Genomic DNA, 17,971 nt, shown 5'->3' with positions numbered 1-17,971 from the left:
AAGGCCACTCGCTCAGCATGAGTAGGTTCAGCACTCGAGTGATTGTGCAGTGTCTGCAGGCTTGAATAAGAATCGGTATAGTTTTTACCGAACTGTGGGGCGCCACCAGAAACTAAGATGCCTGGGAAAATGGTATCGCCCAAAGGTGGTAAATTTACCAGGGCCCCAACATCCCTTAACGTAATAGGCATGGGGCCAAGAGGAAAAATAAAGGTGTTATATTCAGAGGACCAAAAGCTCAGAGCAATCGGAAAAAGCGCTGAATCAAAAGTAGGGGGGCGAATAGAGACTTCCAACAAATCAGAAATCCTAGCGCTATCAAAAAGTGCCTTAGTAGGACCATGACCCACAAGACGAGCATGCCACCTACGAAAAGCTACGTCAGATTTGGGCCAAGTGCGAATACCTCTTTCACGAAGTGGCCCCAGCGGCAAAGAATTCAGAAAAGGAGGGCCATGAGTGCAAGGAAACAGCTGACCCACCGCCGCCTGTTCAACTGCCTCCGCATTGTTGAAGAAAGGACCCAAGTAAAACTCATTACGTCCAACGTCGGCGGGCACGAGAAAACTTGGGGTTACGTATGGATGATTCAGGAGTTTCTGAAAGTCATCAAAATTAAAGGAGTCGCTAGCTTGAGATGACGAAGTAGCCATTGAAGAAGGAACGAAGCTTTTCAGAGTTACGTGAATCGTGAAGAATGCGCAAGAAATATGAAACGTGATTTGATAGCAGCAAAATGGCGTGTTTGAAGTTTATAAGGGTTTGCAAAGCGACGCACCTTTTCAAGTTATAGAGGGAAACAATGATTGAAATTCTTTGGGAATCGCTAACGTTGCTGGAGACGTGAAGTGAATATGGCAAAATTCAATAATTATTATTAATTCTGCCATATTGGGGGGTAATTGTTGACACATAAAAATTCAGCCCAAGTCGAACAGTCCAAGGAGTAAAGCCCAATGGGAGAATCCCCAAAACAGACGGCCCAAAGAATGAAGTCCAATCAAACGAGTCAAGGTGAAGGCCCAAACAAGAGGCCCAAGAATGCGGTAATGCCATCGCCCAAGTTTGCAAGTCGCTCAGAATCTGAACGAACGAGTGTCATACGGTCGCCCAGAGCTGTTGTTCTACTCTCGCTCAAACCTTCAAGTCGCCCAAGGTGTCAATAAACATAACGCATCGTGATTATCAAGGAATGCAGTTATCAAGGCAGTTGTTAAAGTAGCCTTATCACGTTCCACAACTCAAGGAAGTCAATCGAAAGCAGTTGGACGATGAAAGATAATGGCAGCAGTTAAAAGGCGGTTTCATGACAAAATGGCCACTACAAAGAAAGTGGGTAGTTATAGGACGATCAAGCAGTTTTCAGAGTAGTTAATCACAAAGAGATCGTCTATGAGGTATAAAAGGGAGAAAAGGCGTAGAAGCAAGGGACCGAATCCAAAACTCTCGAACAAGAGAATATGTAATTTTCATTTCTTTAGCTTTTAGACTTAAATACTTTCCTTTCTGTAACTCGTGTGCTTGCGCCCCTTGGAGGTACGTTGTTTTTCGTTTCCAATTGTAAAGTTCATCGCCAATAAAAGAACACCCCTTTTTGGGACTTTGTCTCAAGAGGTTTCGTCCCTTACACAATCGTCTGATCCCCTTTAATTGTTAGCGAGTTAACCCGCGCGAAACATTTGGCAATTATTTTTTGAATCGTATGCATCAAAAGTGCATGTACGATTTTTGTGGAATACCGTTTTACCTAATTAATCGACCATATTGATAAAGATTACATTTACACCACTTTTTCTTTTCTTTTTTCTTTTTTTTTCTTTTTTTTTTTTTTGGGTTTTCCATATCAACTTATTATCTTAGTTGAGGATGATACCTAAGATCTATATTCGTTTATACATGAGTAATACCTAGAGTAACTATTTACCCTTTAAAATTCCATATTCTTTCAATAAATTAAAAAATCACAATTTTTACTTACCTTCAAAAATAAATAACCTTTCACAAAATTTATTCTCAAAATGTTTTTTCACTTGCAAAAATTATATTTCTAAAGGCCTGTTTGGATCCGATTTTTTCACCAAAAAAATTGATTTTTTGACCGTTATTTCACTATTTCAACCGTCATATTTGACTTCTTCTCTCACAGGTGGACCCCACTTTTCTCCTAACAGTCAAAAAATCAATTCTCAAAATCGCTCCAAACAGCCTCTAAGTGTTTTTAAAAAAGCTTACTTATTTACATCAATCTTACTAAAGGTGATAATTAGAATCAAAGTCTGTCTTATAAAGCTTCTGATTAAAAAAAATTTAACAGATTTTTATAAAAATTAATATAATATATAATCGAAAAGTTTTGAATCCCATTAAATATGTACTTAAAATTAAAATTTAACCACTTAAAAAGTTGTTAAAATTTTGAAAATTAAAAGACAACACATTCTAGCAGTCAAATGTTTCATTCGTTAGTTTTCCAGAAGATTACGCAATTATCTCCATTTTCCACCAATCGTTGATCTAATCAATTTAATATTTAGAACAAGAGTCATAAGCCTAGAGTTAAATAATATGGCAAAAAATACATTGCACATCGTGCTTTTACAAAACCAAAAGCATTAAATAAAACAGAAAATAAATAAATAACATATACTAAATACTTTCTTTATGGTCACAAAATTTCTATGCATGTTTAAGCATGCATACAAGTTTATCGGTCAAGGGTTTCACCAATTGCGGTTGTTGCCATGACCTCTTCCTCCTCTCGGAGCTCTGGAAAACCTATCATTTCGCCTATCAGAAAACCCGCCTCTTCCTCCGCCAAACCTACCCTCTCTCCTATCAGAAAAGCCACCACGTCCACCTCCAAATCGTCCACCTCTTGACTCTCTTTCTTGCAAGGCCGGTAATGATTTCACTACCTCTAAGCCTACGCCAGCAGCATTTTCCTGGCCTAAAACCCCCAAAATGGATCATTCATTAGACCAAGCCTCGGTTGCTTAGAATTGTTAGGAAAGTAGACGAACTAAATAGAAAATTGTTAATGCTCGAAAATTCATCAATTGGACAGCACACATGATGTTGCTATCTCCAAATTCCAACAGAACTAACCTGCAAGGAATGTGTCCAAGTCTTCAGCTGCCACATCAAAAACTGCACCTTTTCCATCAGCTGTTAAAGCAAGCCCATTAATGGACTCAACCTTCTCTTCAGGTAAAAACCTCCGCAGAACCCCAAAAGCAAAGCTGCCATATCATGGTTAAGAAATAAATGAAAATTTTAAATTGTTTCAGAGCAAAACCCCTCCCCTTGTGCATCTTTTCCAGTGCAGATGAAAAGAAGGATCTAGGAGAAGCATGTTGGCATTGACAAATATTTTGAAATCATTCCTTGTCTGGGTTCACATAATGGACCACCATAATATATAATATTGTAACCCGTCCACATGATGACCATTTGCAATACATCAAAACTTTTGACTGAAAATGGATATATAGAAGAGTTCTGAGCACTCACGATGGCGTGTAGATGGGCCTTTCACACTGAAGGAGAACTGTAACAGAGTTCTCCATTGAACTTAGAAGTGACCGACTCTTGATTTCAGTATAACCCCGCATAACAAATTGTGAACCTGACGTGTCAATTATAGAACCAAAAAGTGGTTCACCACCAAAACAGGCACAAGCAAATAGAACCTACAGCAGCCTTGGCAAGTGCCTTTGCAAGTAGTTCAGTCGGTGATAAAGTAGATGTATTCAGGAGCTCTTCTGCAGCAGCCTTGAAGACCGGAATGACACTACAAAATATGAAGTATATATGAATGTCCTGATTCAAAACATACTAGTTACCAAGGTAAACGTTACCTATCAGAGATCTCAGTGATTTTTTCAGCTGCTTCTGCACCAGCAGCTTTAGCTCTATCAGCTGGCTGCGGAGCAGATATGTGCTCAAACTTCACACCAGATTCTCTTTCTATCCTAGAAAAATTCGACTTTCTTGGATCATAAAGCATTACAGCAACACCAGTTTTCCCTAGATGAAGTGGCAATATGCAGTTATATAAACAATGAAACTCCAACCATTTTAAGGATCATATTCAAGAAACTGTATTATACTCATCCCACCTGCTCTCCCAGTTCGTCCAGATCGATGAATATATGCCTCTACATCACGTGGCGGCTCACACTACAGCATAATACATTTTTTTCGTGCACACATTACTAGCAGTTTACAACATGCATGCTGTCAACATAATATGAAAGCTCATCGATTTAGTAAAATGGAACATACCTGAATTATCAATTGGACATCATCAATATCCAATCCACGTGCCGCCACATTTGTGGCCACAAGTGTTAAAAATTTGCCTGATCTGAATCCAGCAAGTGTTACCTGACAGCATCATAGCACAAACTATAACATTATTTAAATGATCGAACATAGGTGAAACTTAAAGAATTAATTTGTTAAGATTCATCTAAGCTGAAGGAATATACAAGAAATAATGTTCATCTGGAACAATAGAAACATGTACATTCGACCGAGCAATATAATTTCTACTCATGTTAACCTAGCTGATCCCACAGCCATTTTTCTTTCTTATAGAGAGATGTATGTAAGTTGATACGACATTTTTTACAAAAAAACAAAAAGTAATATATATAAATATAAATAAATAAATATATATATGTGCGTGTGTGTGTGTGTGTGTATGTGAATTTACCTCTCGAGTAGCTTGTTGTATGTCCCCATGCAAAGCACGTGCTCCAGGCAACACGCCAGCAAGTGTAGAGGCAGAATCCTTTGTCTCAGTGAAAATAATAGTGCGGCCACCACTGAATAAAAAATTCATGCAAAAAAGAATTGGATTGTTAAATGAATCGAATAACATATCAGAAAATTATAACCTGTATTCAATTGGGTTATATGCAACTGACCTACTATAACAGCGAATGATGTCGGGAATAAGTTGAGATCTGGCAGAACTTGAGCAAGGAAGAACAATATGCCTCACACTGGTACTAGCTTTCATTTTCTCATTACCAACAAGATCAGCAGTTTTCTTATCCCTTTTCAGAAACTTAGATGCAATCTGGTCTCAGAAAGTACTCGTGTCAGCAAAAAAAATTGCAATATTGTCGAAAGCAATAATCTAGAGCAGAATATTCACACAAAAAAGAAAGATTAGCAGATGCAGCGGGCGGTGGGAACACATACATGCTTCACCCATTCTGGCAAAGTGGCACTGAAGAGAAGTGTTTGAACTTTGCTCGCATCCTCTACCTTGCCTTGATTTCAAAATGGAAAATTTAGTGACACTAATAATTGGAGTAAAAAGATTTAAGAATCTAGTAAAAACAATGCAAAGCAATTATAACGCACTACTCAAAAGTTAATACAATATTTTATTACTTATATGGTAGTAAGCAATTCGGACACCAGCCACTCCATTACAGAATCGTTAAATATTACACACCTAGAATTAGTTCAACATCTTCAACAAAACCCATCCTCAACATCTCATCAGCCTCATCAAGGACACGGAACTTCAGTGAGCTAAAGTCAATATTCCCCCTCTCTATGTGATCCTGCACCAAGATCTCTAAAAAAATCAATGAAAAAGTTATTGTTGAAATATTTTAGCACAAAGTATTTTAATGAAAAACATAACCTTAATGCGGCCAGGAGTGCCAATCAATATGTCAACACCCCTTTTCAATTGAATTTGCTGTGGCTGGTAAGGAGATCCCCCATATAGGCAACATGAAGTCAAACCCAATGCTCCACCATAGTATTCAAAGTCAGAAAACACCTATAATCGTAAACAAGGCAGAGAGGGAATGAAACAAATAAAAAAATGAAAACTTGACGGAGGAACCATCAAAGGTAAAAAAGGATATCAGAACAGTTATTTTGTTAACCAAAAAAATACCTGAGTGGCCAATTCTCTAGTGGGTAAAAGCACAAGAACACTTGGTGGCCTCCCATATCCCGTCTTTCTTGAAGCTTTTGTAGGTCCATTTGTCAACGACTCCAACATGGGTAACACAAAGGCCAGTGTTTTGCCCTGTTAAATACCAAGAAAATATTAAGTTAACATAATATTGGGTACATTCACATAGCAAAGTTTTTAGAGCTCGACAAATTTCAATTTGTCATACTGTTTTAGCATACCAACACCAGTTCAAGGTGGCTCAAAGTTTACAAATATTATCTTACTTTATTTGGAGAATGGGGGGCACATTAACCCAACGTTACTGTTACTAGAACCAGGACAACTTATAAATTGGATTCTAATGCACAATATAATAAAGATTAAAGCAAACAGTCGAAAAAATTATAATAATAATAATAATAAAACATAAAGTTCATAAAACTCAAATTATTACCTCCAATTGAAGAAACAAAATAGGGAAGTTCCTTCAAAAACATAATCCAGCATTTTGGGCATCGTAATAAAAGGGACGAAAAGGAAAGAAAGTGACAAAAAAACAATATTCACGTCTTTTAAATTACTTTCATTTTACAGTCACCTTAAAAGACACAACATCAGCTTATAAAGAAAATCCTATAAGCTTGGATTTTGAATATCATCTTATTTTGTGGAGAAGCAAAACTCCAGTGAAAACATTGTGATACACATAACAATAAATATAAACTTACATAAAAGGCAGCCAATTTTACCCAAATTCCACTCATTAGGGCATATCTAAGAGGAACTCGCATTCTATTCTCAGAATCAGCTCAGAAAGCTAGAAAGATTGTATAAGCAATCATTGAAATTTCAATACTTTTATAACAGAATGACAACCAATCCCACTCAAATGTTTCACATTATTGGTAAAGCTAAAAACCGAACTCAGAAACCTTGAATTGAAACCTCAAATTACATACAAAAAAGCCATTACCTGACCAGTACGAGCCCTACCAACCAAATCCACCCCATCAAGGATGGTATCAAAAGTCATGGCCTGTATCGGGAACAGAGATTCGATCCCCTTGACCTTCAAGGCCTCCCTCAACGGCTTCGAGATCCGGAAATTCGACACGGCATTTGAATTCTCTTCCTCCTCGTTTTCCTCATCACTAAGCTTTATTCTTTTCTTCTGATTCAAATTCATCGGCTCGCCCATCTCCGAGCTAGTCTCACTCCTCTCCTCTTCCTCATTGTCAACTTCGGTATCCTTTCGCTTCCTCTTTTCTTTTTTCTCAATATTCGAATCGTCGGAGGGTATTTTTGTCTTTTTCTCCTTTTTGCTCTTTTTCTCAATAAATTCCCCAATCTCCGGAATTTCAATGGAACCCTTCTTCACTTTCTTCTTCTTGTCAGAGGATGTAGACTTTGATACACCACCAGAAGTCATAATGATATATATGTGTCTATATATATGAGAGAGAGAGAGAGAGAGAGAGAGAGAGAGATTTCTGTTCTGCAGCTGCCGAGAAGATATTTGCAATGAGGTGCAGAAGCAGCAGCAGACAGGAAAGAGGAGAGTGAGGTTTAGGGTTTGAGAATTTATAGGCTATGGCGGTGGAGTTAATTGTGACCGTTAGATTGATTTCGAGTATCAGATAATTCAGATTCACGTAATTTGCCGTTTTGATGTTGCCAATGTCGTTTTTGGAATATTCGCATCGACCAATCGAAAGGAAAACGATTAGGCCGCACCAAATAGACTGTCATTATTGAGCCCAAATTTGTCCCGTGTTTGCTTGGGCCTAAGTTACAAATTTTGAAGAAAATTCGCCAAATAGCACTGGTCTATCACGGAGAATAATTTGTAGACTTGTCATACTTTTTTAAGTTTTAATAACCATAGTTATTAGACTCGACCTGATAATGGATAAAAAATTTAAATAAAACTATTTTTAAAAGTAAAAGTTTAGGTATATTAATTATTTAACTGATAATGTTGATAAATCAACTTGAGTAGGTTGATAATGCAAGCTTATAATATAATTTGGATAGCCCAAATTCAAAACTTTTGTGTTTAAAAAATTATTTTTTAAAACAACACTAATTAACTAGACTGGTTCATCAATGAAACCTAATCGATTTTAATCAAGTCTTGACCTGACCAATAAATGTCAGCTGCTCCAATTATATCAATATGGCCAATTTGGGGTTTGATTGATTGTGTATTAGATCTGACCAACAAGTCTAGTCAAATTTTAATAACTATGCTTTTAACATCTCTTTTTAATAATTATTAGTCTATTATGATAGAATAATTTTGAACTTTTTTTTAAATATTAGTATGTAAAATTTTGTACTTTTCAATTCTCGTACGGCTAGTTATAGTAAGGAGATGAGGAAGTTTTGTTGTGCTTATTTTAACCTTCATCTTTAAAACGAAACCACAATGCTGTTTAAGCATCAATACTCGTGGCCTAAGTGTAAAAACCTATAGTTAAGTGAATTGAAGGTTTTTAAATTACGTTTTTCAATCTTTATATACCTTCGAAAGCCTTATTATTATTTAAATGACGTAATAAATGGAATAAAAATCGAGCGTGCAACAAACTCTCTGATAGACCGTAGCTTTTATTGGCATATGTCCCACCTCAAATCTGACTACACACCCTACCTATAGCAATGGCATTCAGCCTAAAAAGAAATCGAACAATGTATCCTTAGATCTCATGCCTATAATAAGATCAACACACTAAATAATTTTTAGACCAAGTATCTATATCAAACTTGTAATACACGCAACTTATATCTCTAGCTCCACACTAAGCTTGCCCATAGTCACAAGGAGGTCAAGGACCTTAGACTTACACGTTGTGTGTTCAAGCCCAAGGATAATCTCACGCATCGCAATATGTTTTATGATCACCTAATGATTTTTAGATTGAGTCTAATGACATCATGATCCATATCGACAACACTCTCACACAAATGTTGTGCATCACTATCGGCTTATCAAGCCTAATCACATTGTTATCAAACCTCACTTACATTGAACTAGAGCCATCACCCTCACTTATAAATTCATATGCACTTGCATTCAACTCAGGCCACCATGCCTCATGTATAATATTGGGTATTAGCCCAAGGTTGTTGGTTTCACCATGATATTGAACCAATCGATATGCGAAAAGCCAATAGTTACAACACAAGATAATTAAAATTTACTTTACTCGATATTCTGTCAACTCAAAGATTTTATTTAACCTTGAGAGGGGAGATAAGTGATGATGCTGAAGACATCCAAATAACAAAGTTAACCCCCCCCCCCCAACTTTAAGCAATCCCTTGTCTTTTTTTTGTTCAGTACTTGGAAGAGTCTAAGCACGAACATAGATCACAAAATTCATGATGTTTATCTTTCAAGCAACAGTTGCCGTCTTAACTTTAAGCAACCCCTCGTCTTTTTTACATCAGTACTTGGGAGAGTCTAAGCACGAACATAGAACGCAAAATTCATAATGTTTACTTTTCAAGCAACATCACTATCAATGCCAAGTAGATGTAAAGCCCATTAGAAAGACCAAAGACTAACCACATAGTCCAAATGAATGAATAAGGTGCTTTCCAATCACAGAGGTTACAAGTATGCCAAGCACACACTGGACGACTGCTACATTGGCCACAAAAATATGTCCCGCTTAGTAATTATGTGTACAATATCCATCTCCTTCACTTTACAAAGCAACATCTTGGAGGCCCATAGCCGTCAGAATAGCTATAGTAATTGTTTTTTACCACTTATAAGTAGAAGATGTTCCTTATTATTGTAACTTGAAAGTACAAATTTCGATTTTACCGGATGGAAATCTTGGTGCACCTTGATTAGTAAAGTAAGATGTCACGTCTTTGTATATCTCGATGTATGAGCTTTTCGCTAACTAGTCTTCACATCAAATACCCTTTTTGGTTGGTGTTGCTCTAAACTTTTACATGCATGTAATGTAACTATTTCGAACTTGATCCAGGCTAGTTATATTCACATGATGCTTTGCATCATTTTAAACTCAGCATTTGTACGAATTGAGCTAAGGCCTTTTTCACTCGACAATTGGTGCTGAGACATGAGCTTAACACCAATAAATTGGTCATAACTCATAATCATACCTAGAGCTTCTTTTTCTCCCTTCTTGAACCTACGAATTTTTGTTAAATAATTCTGATGAAAAGAAAAAAGAAAGCGACAAGATACCTTCTTTGTCCATCCCCAGACACTCTCAGATATTTTTTCAAACTCGCTCCCATTTTGAGTCAAGAAATAGATAAATAGACACATTTCATTGCACTGATCGAAGGAGTTCGTAGTGACTGAAGCGGTCAAAGACCAATAAGTGAGTTATTTTTATACCAATCATTATTCTTCAGTTTGAATCCAATCTTCCGATCTCTACGAAATGGAAAAAGAATTTGACGATCAGAAAAGAGATTGTTAATATATATTTGAATCCCTATTTGAAGCAGCCTCGAGCAGACAAAGGTGTTCCCAGTAACATGATCAGCTTATTAACATGTTTTGTCTTAGATAAACTGTTCATGGGTAGGGCCCTTGTACAAATCTTGCAAATCCAAATTGCAAATAATATTCAATAAAATATTTGCACAACGATGAATTCATAATACTGTGGATCCAAGTATGTGGTGTGATTCTATAATTGGAGGCAAACTAGCTGAGTTAGCCCTTCTTTGGGCTCCATTTTAACAAGATTTAGAGGAAAATGTATTTTAAAATAGTATTTTTTTAAAAAAAATGTGTAGTTAAAAAAGGAAAATTTTTGGACTTTTACACTTAATATTATTTTATTGAAGAAATTGTGGTTGAAACAAAAAAAGAAAAATTTTTATTAAAATTAAAATGGAGTCCAAACGGGCCTCAATGTTGGTCACATGTAATGTTTAAAACAAACAGTATTAATGTAGTAGGAAAAAAATTGTTTTCTTTTAAGCTCCCAGCTTATTTGCCACAATTTGTGTACCCTAGGTTAAAAGAAAGCAAATGTTTTTGCCGAGCATGATCGTAATCCTTATTTCTTCACTAAAGATATGTAATAACTTGTTTTCAAATTCTACATATGCATAATAATTTTACTTTCTTATATTGAGTTGAGTATTTGAGGCACTACGGGTTCAATACCTCACATTGTGTTTCAAGTGGTCCGTAGCTCTAATAGATGCTCCATTGATGCCAAAATTTTGAGTCTTCTATCAATTCGTGCTCGATTTTAGAAGAGCTATTTTAGATACTAGTCTATCGCCCATGCAATGCACAAGCATGATCATTTTGAGCGTGATATTAACGTTTTTAATGTTGATATGAGTTTAGAGAAGCAAATCAATTAAGTATAAAAATAAACATTTGAGATAAGCTATGTGTGATGTACGTAATTTTGAAATTGAATGATTCAATATAGTAATGATAAAAATGAACAGTTCAGCTCTGTGCAAAGAAAAGCAGTAATTTCCACCAGTAGAAAAAAAACTCAAATAATTTTAAATCAAACAAATTTATATTGAAAAAATTTGAAATAGAAAAGAATTTATCCTTTGAAGGAGAGAAACGTAATAATTGAAAAAATTAAGTTCAATCATAAAGAGAAAATAATTTTAAAAAAATTTAAATAGAAAACAATTATCTATACTACGAAAAAAATTTAAAAAATAAATTAATCAGTAATTTCCACTAATAGAAAAATTGAAATAATTTTACATTGAACAAATTTATATTGAAAAAAATTTTAAATGGAAAAAAAAAATTGTCCTTTGAAGGAAAAAAAAAAGCAACATTTGAAAAAATTAAGTTCAATGAGAAAAAAATTTAAATAAAAAAATATTTATCTATAATATAAACAAAAAAAATTTCCATCCATTGAAACTCTCATTTCACAGAGAGAAATGAGGGAACTCTCCTTTTACAAGGTCAAAAGGAAAGTATGTCATTTTTTAAAGGAGAGACACTCCGTCCAAGAAGATAATTCTTTTTGCTTATTTTTTATTTAAATTTGTTTTGTTCGTACTATAAATTTTTTGTTTTATTTAAAATTTCCTTTAATTATTTTCTCTTTATGACAAAATTTATTTCTTTCAATTTTAATTAAATAGTATTAATATATTGTTTTCTTAATTTTTTGTTTAATTAAATAATATTTATTTATTGTTTAAGAAAGTAATTTGTTAAGTTTGAATTAAATAATATTTATTTTTAATCTTAATTATTTCATTTTAATTTAAAAACTTTATAATAATTTTTTTTCTATTTTGCCTGCAATTCTTTTTTTAATATTTACATTTAGTTTCTTTTCTTTATTATTATATATATTATTGGATTGGATATTAAATAATATTTATATATTCTTTAAGAAATTAATTTGTTAAATTTGAATTAAAGAATATTTATTTTTTATAATGATTTTCTTCTATTTTTGCCTGCAATTCCTTTTTATAATCTTTATATTTAGTTTCTTTTCTTTATTGTTATTTATATAGTATTGGATTTGATGAAGTAGTGTGTGAAAATGGAGAAATATTTATATAAGTATGATTTAAGAAATAGCTCGTTGTGTTTGCAACAGAAAGGATAAAAAGGAAACTAAAATAAGTACAACAACCTATTAATAATGTCAAAAGTAGTATTTTTATTGCTATTCGACAGTATTTTAACCGTAGTCTGTACCCGAACGTATATGATTAGGTTCGTGTACATAGACATAGACATAGACATAGAGAGATCATTTTACTTTTTTCAAAATTACAAAATAAAACACTCATGACTGCTTATTGTCACAAAAGTAATATAGATGTTGCACACTCATGTTTTTGTTTTGAGGGCATTACAGTGTTTCGTTCATCAGTTTTATAGTCTGTGTGAGTCTTTTTCTTGGGTTTTGACTCTACTTCAGTAGGTACATTCGATGGTTGGAAGAGAGACCTTTTTTCATGTGGTGGAGTGATTTCTTCAGTGGCTATGAAAATTTCATCGGGTTGGCCATCAACTTTGTTCTTGCCCTTTGCATCTTTGTTGTCTGAACTTTCTTTCATTTCAATTGGCCTGTTCGCATCATCTGTGATAAATGAGGAATTTATTTCAGTCGGCACGGCAGAGTTGAATACGGATATGATTTCAAAGCGGTACTCAAGTGAGTAGTAGCGCTTTTCTGTCACCTTTAGGTAAAAGATCATTTTTGTATCACTTTCCAATTTCACAACATCATTGAGTTCAGTATTTCATTCCTGTGGTAGAGGTAATATATTTCAATATAGTGGCATATTTGTTATGAAGAAAGAAAGCATTATTGAAGGATGTTAGACATGATGTTCTACCTTTTTAAGATGGTTCATTATGGTATTGACATTACTTTCTAGTAACACCTCTACTGCATTTTCTATGCTGGTTGTATCTAATGAATCAGATTTGTCTTCAAGTTGTATGAAATCATTTACTGTTTTTTTTTTGGGGCAGCTATACATTATGTAGCTTGTTCATGAAGTAATTATTAGTAAAGTTTTGAACTTATGTTTAATAGAAGAAATTTCTTTGGGGCAGCACTTGCATGTTCATATTTGCAGAAGCAATATTTATGAATTTTTTCAAAGTTTACGTTGGACGTTTTCTTGCAATTACTACAGGAAATATACCAAAAATTTTGAATTCTTGATGTTATTTTCCAGTTTGCATTCATCCAGCAGAATTTTTTTCTGTTAAAAGAGATGTCTTATGTAATTAGATAGGGAGATAGTACGAAGGAAAATGTGTGATGTTACTATTATGTGTATTATGAAATATAGAGAAAATGTATTTCTGCTAATTATATTCAGTTCATTAGTTTAGGATTACCGTTAGGTAGACTCTTAGTAAATCCTCAATTAGTTTCGATTCATTCTAAGTTGGAGGAGGGCTACTCTCAAAAATTATCATCGCTCGAATTATCGTTATTGTTTATGGAGAAGGGCTACTCTCAAAAATCTGCTTGTAAAGGTCTATTTTGAAAAGTTGTCCTCGACCTTTATATTTTGTTGAGTAATGTGATTTCGTATCAATACAGATAGTAACTGCATGATATTAATGATAAATTACTTTAATACAATATCATACTATTAATTTAATTGAACGTATCAAGTGTGGTAATCTAAACTAATACTCTAACATCACTATTTGGTGTGAATACTGTTCTCTTGAACTTATAGAGTCTTTAAAAATATGAAAACAGCCATACGGGAAAGGAACAAAAAATAAAATGACATTTTCTTCTAATAATTTACACCAAATAAGAAGGAAAAACTCATTTATTTTTTATCGTAATTTGTATAAATGTGTTTACAAATACATAAAATAAGTGTAAGTAACATCCAAAAAATGATTACCAATCTTAATAATTCACAAAATTCAACTATTTTTTATTTCCATTTATACCCTTCTTTGCGTTCCTTAATTCTTCTCAATACCCCTTCCACAGCCACATCAAATGCATCCTTTATGCCCTCCAATCCTTCATTGGGCTTTGCATACACAATTTTTGGTATTACTTCAACGACTTTTTCTCTCATTTTTTTCACTTTTTCTTTGCTAATTTTTTCAAGAACACTCTTTATTGAGGTCCCATTTTTCACCTCATTCCTGTCAACGAAAACCGAGTAACTTTCCGGTTCGGTCGGCAGGAACCACTCATACTGAACGTAAGCAGACCGGTGCCAGAAGAAAACCGGGATTGAACCGGCCACCATGCAGTCAAAAATGGACCGCCGAGTGAAACTATCCCCTCTTGGCTGCAAGCAAAAATCCGAGTCAAGAAATGTGGATAAAATTTCCGACGTACCGTTTGCGCACTTTGACCCGGCACAGTCCACGACTCTGCATGAGTCTGACTCGTCATAGCATTGACTCAGTAAAATCCCCCGGAAATCGTTCTTTATAATTCCCCTTGTTGCGCCGGCAAAGCAAAAGAGGGTGTTCCGCCGCCGTGAGCGGACAAATTCTTGCCAATTGATGACGTCATGGGCGGAGCTGGGGTGGAATCCTGTGGGGTAAGGGATTCCAACGTCGAAGTAGTCCCAAGGGTTCCGCTCAATCAACAGCCGCGTGATGTTACGCATTTTGGGCATGTAAATGCAACTTGAACCCCAATCTTCCTCCTTCGATCTGCGAAAATCCCATGAAATCCGGCCCATGGAGATAAAATGATCCCAGCAATATGATTTCTTGAAGTAGCGCTGATCACTTACCCAATCCAACATCATCTTGCAGTGCTGATCGCGTTCTTGTGCTGTGGAATTGCTGGTGAATAAATACTTCTCGATCGCGAGTCCAGTGTAAAACGGAATGTAAAAAGCAGTAGCAGATTCTGCTTCCAAGGTTCTACACCGGTAATTCATCATGCGATTGTGGTAAATTAGCTCCGTCGAGAATTGGTCGGTCCAAAACCATGCAGGGCTTATATTTTCCGGGACAACCTTTGAAATCCCGGTGGCGGTTTTGCCAAAACCCGAATTCGAAAGAGCGTCGCAGCGTGAATTCCATGGGTTCAAATCATGGCAATTTTTCACTATCTCAGAGTTAAAAAGTGGCGGGAGGTTGTAAATGTAAACTTCACCATATGGGCAGCTTCCAGAGGTTGTGGGATTATTATTATTATTATTATTATTAGTGGGAATAATTGTTGTTGCGGCGGTGGAGGAGGAAGTAAGGTTTTGTATAGTGGGGGAAGGGTTTGGAGTGCTGGCTGCGGAGAGGGACAAGAGGATAGACGGGGCGTAAAGGAGGAGGAGGAGCTGGAGGAGGACGGCGAGGAAAAACCATAAGCGACAGTGGCGGAAAGGGAGGTAAGGTTTTAGTGTGTTGAACAAATTTTTACGATATAAGACTTCTGGGTTTTGGGGTTTTGGATTTGCGGGTTGTTCGGATGATGCGTCATGGGAAATGGGAAGCATCAGGATTGGTCTTCTAAGGCGTTTGCCGCTGACAATTTGTTGGTTTTGCCGTGAAGCAGAAGCTAACTTTTGAGTGGTAGTGTCCGTGGTGATGACTCCGTCGGCGGTCACAGTGGAAGAAACAGGGCTATTGGGGGTGGCGGAGGACAGTGGAATTGAAGCTTAAATTTGGTTGAGATGGTGGGCTTATGGGCATTGAAAGGATCAATAGATTAGACGTTCACTGTGGTTTTATCAGCTGGAGAAGGCAAACAGACGTGTATTTCTTGAAGGCCTAAATTAAAATCAGGCTATTGAGGGTAATTTTGCTTAACACTTTACCCTACCAAGGGAAGATCCACATTATACCAAATTTAATTTAATTTTAGAATCAAATAATTTTAACTGAAATGAACCTAATCTCCCATCAACTAGTTTGGTTGGATAGATCTTGTTGCCTTGTTCGATTGGTTTCGATCAAAATGCAAGCCCTCTAATTTAGACGGGAGATGAAAAGAAATAAAATTTTATTTATACAGTACCGATGGGTACATAATATTAGACTCTATTTGGTGTGGATTAAAATTAAGGTTTTAGTAGATTTTTATAAAAAAAAAAAAAAAAAAAAAAAGGATGAAATGTGTTATTAAAATTAATTGTTAATTTTGACTTAACTTTTAATTTACACCACAAGAGTGGGGTTAGATTTAATTGGATAGTATTAAACGTACATAAAATAAAAATCTTGTTCCTATTATTGTATTTTCTGGGAATGATCGGCTATATCCACTCAATATTTGAGTTGTAATTGCGCAGAAGGGATGGCTAAGTGTGAGTCAATGATTGTTTGGTGTGGATTAAAATCAAATTTTTAATAAACTTTGATAAAATATGTGATTGAAAAGTTATTCTTATAAAATAGTATAAATTAATTATTATCTTTGATTTTAAATTTTGATCCAAATTTTAATTCACCCGAAATCTGAAGCAAAATGTTATTGTATTTTCTGGGAATGATCGGCTATATCCACTAAAGTAAGGTTTTATCATGGCTGGCGCCAGCAGCCGGATTTTGAAATTTGATGCATGAAGATAAGTTAGAATTTGAACCAATGATGGCCGTTCAGCCTTTGTCGTCAGGGCGCGGCGCAAATAAAACAAAGGAAAAGCTAACAGTTGAGAATGAGATTGCAATTGCCAGTTGGGTAGTGGTGGCCGTGTATAGCTGTATGTTTCGATTAGGGCTGGTAATGGTTGAATTAAACTGGTTTGGCCTCATGGGCGTGTCGAGATCTATTCGTGTCCACAAAGTGGACTCCTCTTGGTCTTGTGGCGAAATTTATAGTCAGAGCTAAGCGGTCCACGAGTCCACTAGTTGACTTGCAAGTGCTTCTGAAAAAAATAAAAAATAAAGCTTAGTTCGGCTCAAATGGAGTTTGAACTCATTGGCTCGACCTATTGTCATCCTAGTCTTGACACAAAATTTTTACTAACGACTTGTTGGATCTGAAAATAGTAGATTAAGTCCCTATCTGATTTGGATAAAAATTAATTTTTTAAATTTTAATAAAAATTGGTGATCCGTATGATTAAAAGTTGATAAAATTGGCTGGTCAAGTACCAATAATTTACCTGGTACTTTTCATCAGTTAAAGTAAAGTTAACGCTGGTTTGAGGGGTCAAACCAAAGGTTTATGAAAATTAATAAGTCGTCAAATCCTAAAATGCATGTTAAAAGGTAAATCGTTCTTATAAGTTCAATTAAAATGTGTGGTTGAAAACGAAATTTGTTCCAACTTAAAATATAGTAAACGGCTAATCTAAAGTCACATTCTAATGTCTCTCTCTTTTAGGTCCTTTTCTCCGTGGAGTACTATAAATTTTATATAATTTATAATGTTATCTTAATTTAAAAAGTTTGCATTTTATGTTAAAGCAAAATATATTCGTTGCGGTGAGAAATATAGTGGCACAAAATGACACATTCTTGAAGGGACCTGCGTATAACAAATATCAAATTAATTATTATAATCGATATATTTATCACTTTAAATTAATAGGACATTCCATAACCAAAATTAACAAAAACTTGGCATTAATTAAATGCGA

General features: G+C 35.1%; 2 protein-coding genes across 2 annotated transcripts; both read right to left on the bottom strand.

Moving 5' to 3' along the window:
- Nucleotides 1-2,529: 2,529 nt before the first annotated feature.
- Nucleotides 2,530-7,492, bottom strand: LOC111386267 (DEAD-box ATP-dependent RNA helicase 7-like). Its single transcript, XM_023010730.1, has 14 exons — nt 6,903-7,492; nt 5,927-6,061; nt 5,666-5,806; nt 5,471-5,582; nt 5,212-5,282; nt 4,932-5,086; nt 4,718-4,829; nt 4,285-4,386; nt 4,119-4,179; nt 3,858-4,026; nt 3,694-3,790; nt 3,511-3,605; nt 3,106-3,239; nt 2,530-2,947 (listed from the first exon to the last, which is right to left on the bottom strand). Exons 1-14 carry the CDS (start codon nt 7,356-7,358, stop codon nt 2,721-2,723), a joined length of 2,067 nt encoding a protein of 688 aa, XP_022866498.1. The 5' UTR covers nt 7,359-7,492; the 3' UTR covers nt 2,530-2,720.
- A 6,732-nt stretch (nt 7,493-14,224) lies between these two features.
- LOC111386284 (xyloglucan galactosyltransferase XLT2-like) lies at nt 14,225-16,435 on the bottom strand. Its single transcript, XM_023010746.1, has one exon. It carries the CDS (start codon nt 15,881-15,883, stop codon nt 14,354-14,356), a length of 1,530 nt encoding a protein of 509 aa, XP_022866514.1. The 5' UTR covers nt 15,884-16,435; the 3' UTR covers nt 14,225-14,353.
- Between the last annotated feature and the right edge of the window lie 1,536 nt (nt 16,436-17,971).

The sequence above is a fragment of the Olea europaea genome, unplaced genomic scaffold (genome assembly GCF_002742605.1).
Source record: "Olea europaea var. sylvestris unplaced genomic scaffold, O_europaea_v1 scaffold349, whole genome shotgun sequence".
Classification (NCBI taxonomy): domain Eukaryota; kingdom Viridiplantae; phylum Streptophyta; class Magnoliopsida; order Lamiales; family Oleaceae; genus Olea; species Olea europaea.
This window is presented reverse-complemented; position numbering and strand designations above follow the sequence as displayed.